Source organism: Polistes canadensis, unplaced genomic scaffold, assembly GCF_001313835.1.
Source record: "Polistes canadensis isolate GaletaPanama2010 unplaced genomic scaffold, ASM131383v1 scaffold_120, whole genome shotgun sequence".
In the NCBI taxonomy this organism is placed as follows: domain Eukaryota; kingdom Metazoa; phylum Arthropoda; class Insecta; order Hymenoptera; family Vespidae; genus Polistes; species Polistes canadensis.
Window position 1 is genome coordinate 248,890 of NW_014569667.1, and position 16,660 is coordinate 265,549.

At 31.5% G+C, this 16,660-nt stretch overlaps 3 protein-coding genes across 10 annotated transcripts; 1 reads left to right on the top strand and 2 right to left on the bottom strand.

Moving 5' to 3' along the window:
• LOC106787917 (tudor domain-containing protein 7-like) lies at positions 1–5,775 on the bottom strand. Of its 7 annotated transcripts, none has more exons than XM_014750692.1 (17): positions 5,473–5,775; positions 4,609–4,759; positions 4,324–4,514; positions 4,083–4,225; positions 3,896–4,001; positions 3,458–3,811; positions 3,201–3,377; positions 2,786–3,136; positions 2,499–2,666; positions 2,157–2,408; positions 1,840–2,082; positions 1,425–1,775; positions 1,132–1,349; positions 858–1,062; positions 669–787; positions 440–591; positions 1–335 (listed from the first exon to the last, which is right to left on the bottom strand). In XM_014750692.1, exons 2-17 carry the CDS (start codon positions 4,688–4,690, stop codon positions 112–114), a joined length of 3,336 nt encoding a protein of 1,111 aa, XP_014606178.1. In that variant the 5' UTR covers positions 4,691–4,759; positions 5,473–5,775; the 3' UTR covers positions 1–111. The 7 variants fall into 7 exon arrangements, with proteins under 7 accessions (XP_014606178.1, XP_014606179.1, XP_014606176.1 ...); XM_014750693.1 differs by having other exon boundaries at positions 858–1,065; positions 3,228–3,377; positions 5,473–5,771; XM_014750690.1 differs by having other exon boundaries at positions 858–1,065; positions 5,473–5,770.
• Positions 5,776–6,057: 282 nt separating this feature from the next.
• On the bottom strand, positions 6,058–9,188 carry LOC106787918 (polyadenylate-binding protein 1). Its single transcript, XM_014750697.1, has 4 exons — positions 8,659–9,188; positions 7,881–8,191; positions 6,864–7,809; positions 6,058–6,767 (listed from the first exon to the last, which is right to left on the bottom strand). Exons 1-4 carry the CDS (start codon positions 8,849–8,851, stop codon positions 6,325–6,327), a joined length of 1,893 nt encoding a protein of 630 aa, XP_014606183.1. The 5' UTR covers positions 8,852–9,188; the 3' UTR covers positions 6,058–6,324.
• A 988-nt stretch (positions 9,189–10,176) lies between these two features.
• LOC106787938 (trafficking protein particle complex subunit 8) lies at positions 10,177–16,510 on the top strand. 2 transcript variants are annotated; one of them, XM_014750726.1, is made up of 10 exons: positions 10,177–10,772; positions 10,981–11,422; positions 11,513–11,758; positions 11,829–12,335; positions 12,429–12,948; positions 13,034–13,219; positions 13,302–14,054; positions 14,115–14,271; positions 14,396–15,494; positions 15,569–16,510. In XM_014750726.1, exons 1-10 carry the CDS (start codon positions 10,616–10,618, stop codon positions 15,834–15,836), a joined length of 4,335 nt encoding a protein of 1,444 aa, XP_014606212.1. In that variant the 5' UTR covers positions 10,177–10,615; the 3' UTR covers positions 15,837–16,510. The 2 variants fall into 2 exon arrangements, with proteins under 2 accessions (XP_014606212.1, XP_014606213.1); XM_014750727.1 differs by lacking the exon at positions 15,569–16,510 and having other exon boundaries at positions 10,616–10,772; positions 14,396–15,111; positions 15,185–15,423.
• The last annotated feature ends 150 nt before the right edge of the window (positions 16,511–16,660 follow it).

Genomic DNA, 16,660 nt, shown 5'->3' on the forward strand with positions numbered 1-16,660 from the left:
TTTTATCATTTTTTTTTTATCATTTTTTTTATCTTATTACTTTTGTTTCAATGTAGAAATGTATAATAACTTTTGGTATTACTATCCTGATTTATTACTAGGATAATCAATTCAGTCTATAAATACAGCACGATTTTCGTCTACTAAAAGTTGATCAATGAAAATGTCTTCCGATGTCTCTACGTCTATCAATTTTAGACCAAGTATAGTTTCAACAGGATTTTTGTCGTCGCGAGTCGATTCAATGATTATAGATACAAAGTTCTTTTCTAATACCAACTGTTGAAATCTTAAGCAATCTTCCACCGACCAATCCTTGTTAATAGGCCTTATTCCTAATAATTGTAATTATTGTAATAATTGATACAATTTGTATACTAATGTATATACTGAATTTGTAGATATGATCCATTATGTTATGTCCATTTAAATGACTTACCGACTAGCTTGGCCTTTATCGCTTGATATGGTAATTCTAAAAACTGACTTTTCAAAGGTTGTAATTTGTCTAATGATAGAATACATACGTCACCGAAATCACAGAAATATACCGTAACCATATTTTCATCGATAATATTCATAGCGCTTACTCTAGAAAATATCATTTGGATAATAAGAAAATATATTCGAAATATATAATAATGATATAAAAATATTATATTATTTACCTATACCAATGCTTATCTTTATGTTTAGCCGCATAAAAATTGCCTTCTTTAATCGATTCAATCGTTGGATACAATCCTTGATAAGTCAAACAAACTTTTTGTAATTCGATCATCATTACCTGAATTAATATTTAATAAGCATATCAAATAATGACAAATCAATTGGAATAAAATAAATATTGACAATACCTCTAAAGATCGTTTGTCATCGAGCGGTTGAACAGTAAAATTTCCAGGATTGGCAGCCATTGTAACATGTACATCAAAAAATTCGCGAATTCCTGCGATCTTCGGAGGCTTTAATGTTTTTATAACATCGTCGTTTTCATTCGTTGCAACTCGAGACGTAATACGTTTTTTCAACTTGACATTGTTATTACCATCTCCAATAGTTCTACTACATTCAAATCATAATAATGAAAAAAAAATAATGATTTTGTACATTATTATTATCCTAATATACCTTTCGAGTTCTTCGTAAACTAAGGTAGTATTAATAGAAGCAAGAATGTTATCAGGTTGAATACGTTTAAATATTTCTACTAATGGTGTATTGACAGACGAATGTGAAATCGCCTTTATAAGAATCGGTTGACCATGTGGAACAAGCTTCCTTAGCCGAGAAACCATCTTCTCATTAAACATTGATTTCTCAATATCGTGGAGATTTACTTTAATAGCCTGAAAAATATACACATTTACTAAATTATATATGATACGTACCACTTTACACAAGCAGAAGAAAAAAGATTTAACCTGTGCAGGAAATTTATTTAACAAATCAGAAAGGTATTCCAAATGCAATAAATTGGCTTTATTCACAATCACTGTAGTGCCAAAATCAATTAAGAACATCTTAATTTGACTATTTGGATAAATATTCGCCACTTCTCCTCTATACCAATTTCCATTGAAGGATACAAGATATTTTTTCATTCTGTCAATAACAGTAACTGTACTGTTTCCCAAAATATCTTCAGTTAATCTAGTTTGCGTCAACCGATTTATCAAACCAAATAAGTACTTCATTCCCTCCGTTTGCATCTGAATGTAAATATCGCCATTTTTGTCTACGTACGAGACTAAAACTTCTGTAACATCCTCTGTCTGAAAGCAAATGTACAAATGTACATATTAGAGAAAACTTAAGAGAGAAGAAATAATCACTTACAAGCTCCATTTGTGATGAAGCTACATCGTTTAATATCTGTTTATATAGAACTTTATTTAAATTGACATCTTCCGGACCAGTTGTATCGTAAAAGTTAACCGTTGCGTATGGACCATCTTTATCAAAGCCATGATTAAGAACTTCGACATAAAAACTTAAGCCAAGTAATAAATATTCTATACGAGGTAAAACAGCTTCATAATCTCGCAAGTCTTCCAAACCAGCTAAACAAACACGTATTGCCTAGAAAAGGAAAAATAAATTTGTTGTCATTGACTTGTACATATCTTGTGCATGCATATCTAATAGAATATTACTTGAGCCGGTAAGCTGCAAAACTTTTTATCCAATATACGTAAATCTCTTAAGGAACGTTTAACTTCATCGCCATGATCGATGAATAAGACAGTAACAACCCCAGTGGTATTATCGAATTCTTCACAACGAACTCTATGCCAAGAATCATCTTCGAATATTGCATAATAACCTCCTATCTCGACTAATTTAACAGAAGATTGGCTTCTACCATAATATTCCATCATATCGGCTATCATAATATCAAATTTGTCCTGAATGTCGAATAAAGTTAATATTTGTCAAAAATATTTACAAATGATTGCTTAATTATTGATCATAAAATTGTTAATATTAGCTCTTACGCTATAATTAGCACCACCAATTCGAACCCAAACATCGACTGTACTCATGATATTACAAACATATACAATCCAATATTGATCTTCAGGCAATTGCAATTGTCCTGGTATTATTGATCCTATCGGATTCAATAATATTTTATCCGATTTTGTTGAAATGGGATGGAATGCCTAAAATAAAAATACAAATACTCTGTATAAATATTCTTGTGAAGTTTGAAAAAAATGATAAATATAGTGAAAAATAAAAATGAAAGTCACAAGTTCGTCAATAAATTGAAATGCTTTACCTTTTCCGTTCGAATCTCATATCGTTGTAAAATAATAGAATTATCAGCACCTTTCTCTAATATAATCTCAGGGCATTCTTCAATGATATTAAACCAACCTGCAGGTAAGCACCCTCCGTATCTTTGTTTGTAATATGCAGGTATTTGATCTTTGAAAACTCCATTCATGTGAGTATCCACGATTTGTTTTATACGATTTTGTATTAATTTTTTATCGATAGTTTCCGTGACGTTAGACAATGAACCAAATTTATCAATAAGATCCTTCAATGCTATTTTAGCTGCTAATTTTTGAGCTTCGTCGTTGGAACTTGCATCGTGTGGATAATTACTATATCCGTACGATCCTATCTATACATGTGTATTAACAATATATTACTTAAAAGAATAGTTTAATAATTAAGATATAGCGTACCTTGACATGAGCATATATAGCCATTACCGTTGGACTTTTATCAGTTGTTGATAATATCCTGTATATAGGTTCGGGTAAATTAAAATTCTTTGCACAGATACTTAATTGATGTCTTGGATCTTCTTTGAATACCAAAGTTGATTTCAAAACTGTTTCTTTCTGATTAGTTTCTTGCACCTAAACAGAAATAAACATTTATATTTGTCTTGACAATTTCTAGAAAGGTTTTTATATCTTATAAAAATATATATACATACCAAGATTTTTAATGGTTCTGTGGTCGAAGATGATTTTAATTTGTTTCCTATTAGTTGCGCAGGAGATAATGGCGATAGTATTTCAGAATTTGTAGGCGTCGATACGTTATTACATATAAGAGAATGGGATGGAATGTTTGAATTAATTTTAAGCCTTCCGCTTATATTGGAAGACGATTTTTCATTATTACAAACTTTTAAATGTTCTTGCAGGGTGTTTGGTTTAAATGTTATCGCAGGTTGAGAAGACTTGTCACTATTGCCATTGTTTTTAGAAAAGATATCGTTGTTAAATTTATTAACATTTTGATTAATTATCATTTGAATAGTATTTGATTTTCTATCCTTCAATTTCTAAAAATATAAATAATTCATTTTTTAATCATTTAATTTTATAAGAATATTATTATCAAGTATGGATATATATAAAGTGTTTACTTTGCTAGGAGAAGTAAATGATTCTGAAGCCGCTTGAATATATCTGGGTCTTTCTAAAGAAGAAAGAGGTGCATATTCTGTTGGAACTTGCAAGAGAGGTATGATCCTGAATAAATAATGAATCACATTTTTTTCTAAATAAAACCTATCATTTTGTACTTTATTCTATGATTAAAAAAGTATATACTTTTCTTGTTTGAAACTAGCGTTGTTTTTCATCGAATTTTTAGTTAGCATGGAAGAATTTGCATTAACATTTTTCCCAGAGTCAACGACCTTCCTGGTTAAACGTGGAATTCGACATGGCATTGAATTGTGATGGAAACTTTTCTGTGATTAAATAGTACATAAAAAGATAATAAAAATACATATCGTATAAGACAAATATCTTATACGTAACTTATGTTACTATATCAAATGAAAGCAACCTTTTTCCTACTCTTCTGTCGTGATACTAGTTTAGAAAGATGAGAAGACTTTTCACTAGAAACTTCTACGAACGTTTGTCTACCTTTATTAATAATTTTAATTCCAGATATTGACTTTAAGAAAGTTTCCAGAGATTGATAGCCAAGTTTGCGATATGGTATATTTTCCCCAATAATTAATTTAAAATCTTCTGTATTATTACAAATGAAGAAAAAATGATTATGGTGTAAATTTGAAGAAATATATTTCAGTACGTATGATATATTAATAATTTTCCAACTTACGGTTTATTTCATTTATGGGAATACCTCCTTTAGCGGACAGTAATACTGCACGCAAATTTGTTACGACCTTATCATAATCCATTTTGGATGCTTCATATGTCAAATAAATTCAATTGTATCAAATAGTTTATAACTTTCCTCAAGTACAAATCTGTGAAATATATTTAACGTTTCCTATGTGTGTTTAATAACATTAACATTAATTATTTAACGATATACAAATTTATATCAATATTGCTTTTTATTTGTTCTTTTCACATACATATACGTATACGTATACGTGTCGTTAAGCGACCATACGCGTTTCTTAATACTTAGAGAAAAATACCCTTTACGTATGATTTTGACAGAGAATATCTAATGAAATGGTTCATCTAATGAGATTTCGTAAACAAAATAAATGAAATATGTATTGAAAATATATAAATACATTCCTTTAATATATGAGCATATTTGCGCATATTTGAATCGCACCTTTAATAATAATCTGCACCGAACTCTCAAATATGTAGGCTACGTACAAATTAAAGTGTGACGTAGAAAATATTTCCAATTGAGTATGCGAAAAGAGAAATCAATTTCTTTTCATTAGTATATATGTATATACAAATACATGTCAAAAAAAAATAAATCTTTAATGGAAAATTATTCGTAATTATTGAATTGTTTATAAATAGTTCGATAATCTATATATTAATCTATATATTACGACATAATCAAAGTCATTTCTTCTAAACGATTTCAACCAATCGTGCCTGAACTACTTAATTACAATGTTCGTATATATCATATGTATATTGAACTTGTTATATATCTCTTAATGTCTAATTCGCGAAATATTTATTGTGCAAAATAATTACTAACCGGCTTTATTCGATCCTTCATATATGTATAATTCCACCTATATGTAATTAGAGTTATTCTAATAATACATCCGGCGCTTTATAACAGTTAATCCACAGCTACGTATATAATCCTTCGCACATTTCCTCTTGATTGTACATTATTTGTACCATACATACGATCGAAAATTATATTTGGGCTGTGTCACACTTTCACGATTGAAAGAAGCTAACCTATCATGTATCAAGTATAAAGTACCACGTGATCAATTGACCAACCACAATTCATATTATAATTGCAATAATAAATTACTCGGAAGGCGCGTATTTTAAAAGTTTATTAACAGGAACCACTGGAAATGTTTCGTTTTTCCATTTTCTTATTCGTATGTAACACCATTTTATTCGGTTTTTTTTTCTATAATACAAAATTTATCATATAGATGAATTTGTAGAAAAAACTAAAAAAAAGGTTTAACAGTAGGAAGTTTTATTTTTATTTGAAACTTTAATTGAAAATTATAAAGATTATTATACACGATCGTGATACACTTAATAGAACACATTTAATTGAAAAAATTGGGAGATCGAATAAAAATCGAGTCGATTTCTACCATCAAAGAAAAATTTATTATCATAAAACTTGAAGAAAATCGTCTCGCGATCAATATTAGCTTTCAAATATAACTTTGTTGTTCCTCGCCATTACATAACAATCGCTTAAGCCATCATAAAGCATTTTAGAAGGAAATTTTTCAACTGAAGATTAATTGCAAAATGACAATAAAGAAAAAGAAGAAATAAAAAGAAGAAAAAAAATTAAAAGATAATTAAAATAATAGAATAAAAATGACAGCTTAAATTGAATGGCGGTTTACTCTTTTTTCGAAGCAACAGCCTGCTTGGCTTGATGAGCCTGCAGTACTGCCACAGCCTCCTCAACCTTAGCTTTTAATGACTCATTATGCTCCAGCATATGAAGAAGTTCTGAATTGTCGATCTCTAACAACATTCCTGTGATCTTCCCAGTGAGTTGCGGATACATGCATTGTATCAATGGGAACAAACGTTCTCCTAACATTTGTTTCTGCTCCTGTGGAGGAGCAGCTGCTAACATGGAGGCAGTCAATGGTTCTTGGCCTTGAATGTGAACTGCCTGTTGGACCGGAGCTTGGGCAGGAACTGCCATCGCCTGCGGAGGATTACGCATATTTGATGTGTATTTATAATTGGAAGGACGGCTCTGCGGAGAAACTCCAACTGCTTGCCCAGCCATAGAACGTCCTTGCATATTTGCGCTGCCTACCGTTTGTTGACCTACAATAAAAATTATTTTTATTAAATATTCTCTTTCTCTTTCTTTCTCTCTTTCTACTAGGATAATATTTAAACAAAGTACACGCGATACGTTACCCGTAATTGGTCTGGCAGATATCGTATTGCGCATAGTACCAGGTTGAGCGGCAGGAGCTCGCGGAGCAGCTCTAAACGGTCCTTGCATGGCGGCGAAGCCAGAGCTACCAGTTTGCGCATTAGGTCTAACTTGATTTGGTTGCGCCGGCCAACGTGGTGTCGCACGAATTTGGGAAATTTGTGCCGGTCCATAAAATCTTTGTGGTTGAGGAATAGTTGGTAGATAATAACTGCCGGCGCCACCAGGTTGGAATATTTGACCCATTTGTTGCATACGCATGTTAGCCATGCGTTGCATATATTGCGAAGCAAGATGAGCCTTGCGATCTTCTTTACGTTGAGCTAAAGCAACGTACAACGGTTTAGTACCTACTATACGACCGTTCATCTCTGTTACAGCCTTAGTTGCTTCTTCCGGGGCAGAAAAGCATACAAAGCCAAATCCTTTGCTACGTCCTTCTTCCATCATAACTTTAGCAGAGGTAATGGTACCAAAAGGTGTAAATTCTTTTCTTAGACGTTCATCGTCGATGGTGTCATCCAAATTCTTAACGTAAAGATTAACACCTTGATAACGGTTTAACCGTTCTATCTTCATTTGTTCAAACTTTCTCTTCAATTCTTGTTGACGTTCCGCCTTCTTTTGAGCTCTACCTACATACATACATTTTCCTTCTGCCACTTCTTTTCCATTTAATTCTAAAACAGCCTGTTCAGCGGCATCAGGATCTTCAAAGGCGACAAAACCGAAACCTCGAGATTTCCCGTCATCCTTGTTCATCACTTTATGACTTATGATGGTCCCATATTTCTCAAACATTTCTTTCAACTTATCATCGGTCATGTCTTCTCCGAAATTCTTTACATAAACATTGGTAAAAAGTTTCGCTTTTTCTCCCAATTCTTTTTCACGTTCTTTACGAGGGATAAACTTACCGACATATACCTAAAGATAAAAGAAAAAAATGTAAATAAATCTAATCCAATAGAAGGTATGTACTATAATAAACAAATTACCTTCTTCCCATTCAACAGCATTCCGTTAACTTTGTCAATAGATTTGTTAGCGGCTTCTTCTGTTTCAAAATGGACAAAGCCATATCCCTTAGATGCACCTGACTCGTCTTGAGCAACTTTGCAGCTAAGAATATTACCGAAAGCAGAAAATGTATCATACATTGCTTTATTGTCAATGTTTTTATCTAAATTTTTAATAAAAACGTTCCCAACGCCAGATTTCCGAAGAGAAGGATCACGTTGGGACCACATTATCCTTATAGGCCGCCCTTTGATCATATCGAAATTCATAGTATCCAACGCGCGTTCGGCTACAATTCATTATACAATAGATTATTATAACGAATATTTTATTTATTTATTGAATAATATTATATAAATAAATAGAATAATACATTTATATTATCAAATGTGACTATAAAATTACAATAATAACGATTGTTTGTAGTAGAAAAGGAATCATTGTAAGAAAATTAAAATCCTTACGCATTGTTACAAAAATAAAAATGTATACAAAAATAAAAAAAATAATACAATCAGTATTTTCTTTAATTTTTTCTTCGAAATAGCAAATAATATATAAACGCATCGAATAGACGGCATGAATCGTTCAATCGTCATCCATTATTCAAAGTATTGCGAGATCCAATATGGTGGCTTTGCACAATGCATTGCACGTGCCATAGGCGCATAAATAAAGCATGGCAAGATGCTCGGAGGAAGGGAGAATTGCGTGGAATTTTGTCATGCTTAGGAATAATAATAATCAAATACTCACCATCAGCAGGTTGTTGAAAGTTGACATATGCGTAACCGAGAGATCGTCTCGTAATCATATCCCGACATACACGAATGGAAAGTACGGGGCCAGCCGATGAAAACTTTTCAAAAAGCATTGCCTCGGTAATATCAGTGTGCAAATCTCCCACGTAAAGCGAAGCCATTGGGTAATTGGGAGCTCCTGGATTCATTTTTATTTTTTACCTGGTCTTGCGGGCCCTTATAGATGAAAATTTCTCAACTTTGTGCTTTCCCTCGATTCTTTCAATATGGCTTGCCCTCGGACCACGTCGTTCTTCGTAAAGCAATTACTATTTTTTTCCACAATTTCTTTAAGTATCGCGGTTTTCAGCAACAGTTTTACGATTTTTTTGGTTGTATTTTTGCAATTTTATATTTTTTTTGGATTTTTTTATAGGAGAGTTATTTCACGAATTGAATGGAAGTGGGTTGTGTGACCTATTTTGGGAAGGGACACAACCACACGTGAATACAACTCTACTCTTAATGAGGAAGAGGCGTTTAAAGTAGTCCTTCTTACGCTTAAATAACGGCCGTAGGATACACTTGGTGTACGAAAAACAGTCCCTTTTCGGCAGATTTTGGCGCCACCTTCAGTTATTTTACATGAAAAAGCTTATACATTTCTTCTTATTTCAACAATATATCTTTATATTTATTTATTTTTTCTCATCTATTCTAATGATTATTAATAAAATTATTTTTTCATAAATAAACAAATATAACTTTGTTACAAAAAAAATAAAACCAATAAATACGAAGAAGCGCCAACATGCAACAACCAATCACAGAGCTTTATAAATGTTATGATGTAAAATCTACTCAACGATCGCGCGTCATTGGTCCTTACTCGTTTGTTGGTTGAATATTTATAGTGACATATTGAAAATACAACAAATATAACAATTAAATACGAATACAATAATGTATTAAATATGAATAACCGTGTGTATAAATAATTTTGCTATGGTCATATTTATTATATGGCAGTAGTAGAAGTAGTAGCCAATAGTCACATGATCATAAATCATTCATTTGATTGGTTAGAAGGTTAGAAATTTTATTAATTGTTTTATTATTTTAACGAGCAGTTACAAATTATAAACCATTTGTTGCATGTCAAATGTTTAAACTAAAAATTATTTCATCTTTGGCATCAGAATGATTTACATTCTAATTAATATAATTGTTTTATCTCTCTTTAAAATAAATATATACACATATGTAGTTTTATTTCGATGCATAATTGAAAGTATATAGATAAAAAAAGAAAATTGTACTAAAAGATTTATTGTTTTTCGTCTATTATGTATATTCTACAATGATAGATAGGTAAATTTAAAAAAAGATAAAAACAGGAAGTTTATCCGATTGGATTTATCGATATTCAACGACGCGAGTAGTGATTCGTATTTAGCGCCACTTTGATTGGTGGAAGGAGTTGGGAACTTGTAGATGGCGCGAAACCTCATTTATATATGGGAAAATAATAAAATTACGGTTCATAGAAAGATCCGCTCTGTTTGATTCTCTCTATTCGTTAATAAGCCTATATTTTCAATGAAGATGTAAAGTCTCGAAAGAGAGAGAAAGAAAAAAAAAAGAGAAAAAGAAAAAGAAAGAATATAACATGATTAAAAAAAAATATGATAGATCGTTTTCTGAAATCTAATGATTCGTAATATTTGATAGACAGCTGTTCCAGTCCGGTAGACATGTTCATCCTTACGAGCGAAGTACTATGTTGCTTTCGTCGCTGTCACTTTTATTCACGTAAAATAATGCGTAGATTTAGTGTTATTATGAATGCGAATATGTGTGTATGATCATAGTGTTCGTAGTACTTAATACAAAAAAAATAAGAAAAATTCGTTCGTTCGTTTACTAAAAAAAGAAAAAGGAGAAAAGTATAATAATAATCATAAGAAATAGTAATGGCTCAATGCAAGTTAACCCCACGGGAGTTTATCAGCAATACCTTTTCCCCACAAATTGCTGCAGTATGCACATCTGCTGCCGATGCGACATGTCAAAAAAATAATTTATCATTTGTTGAACTTTTGCAACCATTCTGCAAGTTAAATACCGAAGGTAATGATGTTTACAAGTTAGAAAAAGAAATACCTTTTGTCTTTTATCATTTCTCAAGCAAACAGTTGTTTCTTACTATTATAATTACTACCTACGTTTACAATTTCATAGCAAAAAATTCGGTAGTTTCATAAATGTGTCCAAGTGCGAACTATCTTTGTAACCCATTTATAAGTGTTATATTCTATGCATTGTACAACTATTCTAGGACATTTGAAGGATCCACAAGGAAATGTTGTAACCATTAGAAATCTTCGACTTTCTATACAAGATGTTAATGCACATCCGCCTGAACCCAGTGTCGCAAGGAAAATGTTAAATGAAGCTGTTAGTTTGTCCATGTGCGATCGTACTACCGTTATTCGTATTGGAACCATTGATTTAGATATTCCTATATCCGTTCCATGGTTTGAAGCATGGAGAGAAATGTTTCTTAGCGTGCAGTTTCCTTCGGATCATGAATTTACAAGACACTTTCTAGCTTGTATGATTGTTGTTTCAACGGCAGATGATAATCCTTTAGACAAAGTACAAGCAATGGGTTCACAATTACACCAAAGTATTCCTGGGAAATTACCAAAGTGGTTTAATAACAATGCATTAAGATATTACATCCTAATACATGATGCCTTACTGGACGATAAAAATAAGTAATTAAATACAATTTGTCCTTTTCTTATTTATATATATAATAGAAATAATTTATTTGTGATTACTATATTGATTAATCTTCTTTTCAGGGCAGAAACTGTTTTTACAGAGATGAAAAATATTTATGGTGCTAATAATTGTTTCCTTTTACAAATGAATTCACGACCACCGGGACAAATTGATGACAATTCACATTTACCAGATCCTTGGAGCCAATTTTTAATAAAACGTACAGAGTTATCGAGCGGTAGCGAACAAAATAGTTCACCACGTACTCCGGCAGACATGGGAGGTGTATCTGCTATGCCAAATGAAGTGACAACAGAGTCTGAAAAGTAAGTACAAAAAGATATACAATTGTTGTGATGCAAATTGTCTTTCATTTATTATATTAATCTATTACAGATCGAGTCAAGCTGGAACACCGGTTGTTCCGCAAAACAATGCATTAGTTTCTCCAGATGTAGCCGATACGATAAGCCTTTCTTCTGAAATGTCAGAACCTGCTAGCAACGTGCAATTAGAAGTTGGACAAGAAGCAGTCTCTGTAACTATTCACCCGCTTAGTCCGGAGAATGACAAGTTACATAATATTAGTTTGACTGCTAATATTAAAGCTCATATATCTAGTAATTCACCAATCAATGCCAATGTTTGGGCAGATTCTCCAAATTACATTGCTGCACAACACGGTGCTAGATTATCTACGCAAGATCTTGAAAGACTGAGGTCACTCATAACAGAATTTTGTTTGAAGAGTTTATTGCCATATGTTGAGAAACAAATTGGTTTATTAAATGACGTTATTTCGAATAAAAAGGGTGTTAGTAGATCACTTTTTAGCGCAACAAGAAGATTATTCGGTACAAATAAACCAGGAGCGCCTGGATCCGCTCCATTAAATGCTGTGATGTATGTCCTATTTGTATGTCTCTAGAAACAACATAAAAATTTATTATTTACCAATTGCTATACCATCAAATTTCAAATGTATTTCAATTTCAGTTATACCGCAGAGTCTTCCGAGTTACAATTGCGTCGTTTGGGTGACTTGTCTTTTATATTTGGTCATTATTCGCTGGCTTATCAAGCATATCATAGCGCAAAACGAGATTTTGCAGGCGATCAAGCATGGCTTTATTACGCGGGTGCTCTAGAAATGGCTGGTTTGAGCGCTTTCATGCAAGGTGAAATGAATCGAAAAACAATAGAGTACATGGATGATGCAATATTAACTTATTCAAATAGTTGTAAGATGCCCCAATTTGCAACGAGAGCAACATTGCTCAGCGCTGAGTGCTTGAAGGGCCGTGGATTATACGGGGAAGCAGCCAAACAGTTAATACGTATGACGTGCGAAGATTCTGATTTGCGTTCGGCTTTACTTCTCGAACAAGCTGCTTATTGTTTTATTGGTCCCAAAATGATGAGAAAGTATGCATTTCATGCTGTCTTGGCTGGGCATAGATTTTCAAAAGCAGGCCAACGAAAACATTCTTTAAGATGTTATCAGCAAGCTTATCAGGTAATATCGATTAGATATTTTTTTCTATCTAATATCATTATAATAGTACAATCGTTACAATATATTATATTACTATTTTTATTAGGTATATCGTGACAGAGGATGGTCATTGGCAGAAGATCATATACATTTTACCATTGGTAGGCAAGCAGCTTCTTTAAAGCAAGTTAAAGAATCTGTCAAGGCATTTGAAAAATTATTGAATGCTAATAGTAAACAACCAGCACCGCAACAAGCTGCTTTTTTACGAGAATTTTTACATACTCATAATGTGAGTTTGCGCGTATGAAATGAAGCAATATCGATGATAATTTCCCAATGATCGAATAAAACCATTATGTGTTTCTATATAGTTATTACTTCAAGAAGATGCTACGAATAACCAGGAGCTTCCTGTTTTGCCTTTACCATTAATAGATAGCAGCAAGATTAAGGTATTATATGGGCATTTATGCGAATCGACCGAAGATAGTATTTCGGCGAGTCATGTATCACTAGACGACGAAGAAACAGACGATGTAAGATGGTCAAAGATGGAAGAAATACTTATAATCGAAGCTCAGGGAACACCACCTATGATATTTAAGCCATCCATTATATTGTATTCGAGTATAAGTAATAATACTGTCAAACCAAATGCCGTCTTGAATGAGCCAGTGCATTTTTCTATTGAATTACATAATCCACTGCATATACCATTACCGTTATCCAACGTAACTTTATTGTGGTCATTTACAAGTAGCGATCATTCTGTTACTAATGAAACAAATGTATTGGAAAGATCGTCGGAATCGGAATCGGTTGACACGCAAGTAATCCATTCGATAATATTACATCCAGTTTGTAAAGAACGTATTGTATTATCTCTGATACCTAAGCAAGTAGGACAGGTCAAAGTCTTGGGTTTGAAGTACAACATGTCTAATCCAATTCATGCAATGTTAGACGCACCTATTGCGAATCCAAGCATTTCTGTTGCTGGAAAACGATTGTTCGAGATCAAAGGACCCAAATTAAAAAATGTCAAAGAAAAGCCAGGCGTACAAATATATGCTGCAGATTATAGATTAGAGATGAGTGTCATTAAGAAAGCTCCATATATGCAGGTAAAGAAGTCACTTATTTTACGTATTTCAATATCGGACTAAACTAAACTATGCTTACAGGTTTATTTTAGCAAATTATCATCTGAAATGTTATGCGGAGAAATAAAAAAAGTAGAAGTAACTTTAAAAAATATAGGAAATGCGCCATTAACAAATATTTATCTTACTTCTGTCAATGCTAAGTTATTTTCATTGGGAAATGAAGATGAGCTTAATGGTAAATTTGTTTTATACTTTCCTTCTATATAAGTATACATACATATACTATAAACGATTTATTGATTCATTCATTTATTAAAGATATTCATTAAGAAAATGATATATGTACATATAAATTTCAGAACATTCATCGAAGAAAAGCAATAAAGCTGTAACAAAAGTTTTGCTATCTTCAGATAAAAATAACATTTTAAACGTAGGTGATGTTCATAAGATGCCATTATGGATACAAGCGCCTTATAAAAAGGGAAGTCATAGATTAGATTTACTTTTTTACTACGAGAATGTTGACTCTGAAAGTATTCCAAGACACAGATTATGCAGACACACGTGGCACTTGGAAGTATTGGATTCGATTAAAATCAGAGCAATCGCATCAAAAAGTTCAGTATTTAAAGATACCCTACCGACATTAAATATGAAAATGTCAGTGAAGAACATGAATCAGATTCATGATAATTTAATTAATGAAATATCAATATTAGCTGTGTCTTGCCAAAGTGACACTTGGTCGATATTTAAATCATCTGTTCTTACATCTAATATTATAATACGGCCTCAAGAGATATTTCATTTTTTGTTTAAATTACAAAAAAAATTGGATAACTCATCAATATTTTCAAATGTATCAATAGAGGATACCAAAAGTGATGAAATATTGGAAATAGATTATCCGTTCATGAATTTTGTACAAAAGAGATATATTTTACCATTGGATATAGATGAAAACACAGCTGATATGCAGTTGCAGTTACAAGAAATTAATCAAAAGAATAAAGATCCTCTTCTAAGTACTATGATGATGAATTCGACTTTAATTGTTAGATGGAAAAATAAGGTAATAGAAAATGGTTGTGTCGTTAGGCAAATGATTGGTCAGCATCATATTGATATGAAATATTTGAATCAAGTTTACAAATATCCAAAAGAAATACAAGTAGAACAAAGCGAATATTGTGGACGTTTGAAGATATTTGGACCAGATAGGAATATACCAGATTTATCGATAATACATAATAAAGAACAATTAGTAGGAGTTGATTTTCAAACGAATGCAACTATGTTCTGTAAAAATGTAATAACGTTTTCTTTAAGACATCTCAGGCAAGGCGAGCATAATTTTAGAGAAAATAGACTTTGCGTTATACCAGTTACAATGTACATACAAAATCATCTACAATCAAAAATTGATGTCAGAATAAACACGATCGGAACAAGCAGGTAAAGAATGTGATTAAGAAATATTTCAAAGCACATTAAATTACATTTTAATTGATTTGTTTTTTTTTTCTTAGCGATACTCAACTTCCAAGTATTAAGACTCAACTTTACTCGCCGCATGCTTCGACAAACTTCCGATATATTTGTCATTCGACAATCAATTGTTGCATAGAGTCTCTCGCACAGAATACTATTAAATTGCAAGCTATATTATCAGCTCCTGGTACATACAATTTAGCAGCAAGAATAGAAGTATCTGTAAAAATTGTAAATAATAGAGAATTCATTCCTCAAGAATGGAATATGGAAAGTATATGCATTATGAAGAATGCAGCTGTATAAAATTCATTATCGCAATATTAGGTATCATTGAGATAACAAATATCACATCGATTACTTTGTTTAATTTAATTAAAAATCATTCCTTTGCCTATCTTTCTATTCTCTTATTACTCTACTTTTAATAATATTTTATAGATCAGAAAAAATATACATTTTTGTTCAAGTAAAAAAACAAAAAAAAGACAAGAAAAATGTTTAGAATGAAACAATTTTCAAAACTTTTAATTTGCATTAACTATAACATTTACCCGTAGCTATAATAAAACATATTGTTGAGAAAAGTAGAAAAAAATTTTGAAATAGAAAAGCGATTTTAAAAATAAATACTTTAAACTGCGATATTATAAAGTAGGGATATATAAAAAATTGGAAAATTGAGGTTTCATAAAAAGAAAAGAAAAAAAAATTAATTGGGGTTAACGGATCTACCTCATGAAATAATATAACTTATTTGTATATTATTATTTGCATAATATTTCCATACGTGTGAGTTGTACTTGACTCGATTATTAAAACAATTAATTAATAGAATACATTGCAAGAACATTAGATATTACAATTAATATTTTATAGAAACATATCGGTACTAAATACACGAATATGTAAATTTTACATTTTCATTGATGTTCCTTAATATTGTGTTCTATACAATGAAGTTAATATACCGTTTCTTACAAAATTTAATCATTTCAATTTACATTTTTTAATTTAGGTATTTTCAATGTTTATTAATATTTATTTAACATCGTAAAAATATTTTTTTATATTCATAAATCTTTCTCAAAATATATACGCGTGTTTTTTTTCTTTTAAAATTTCTAATA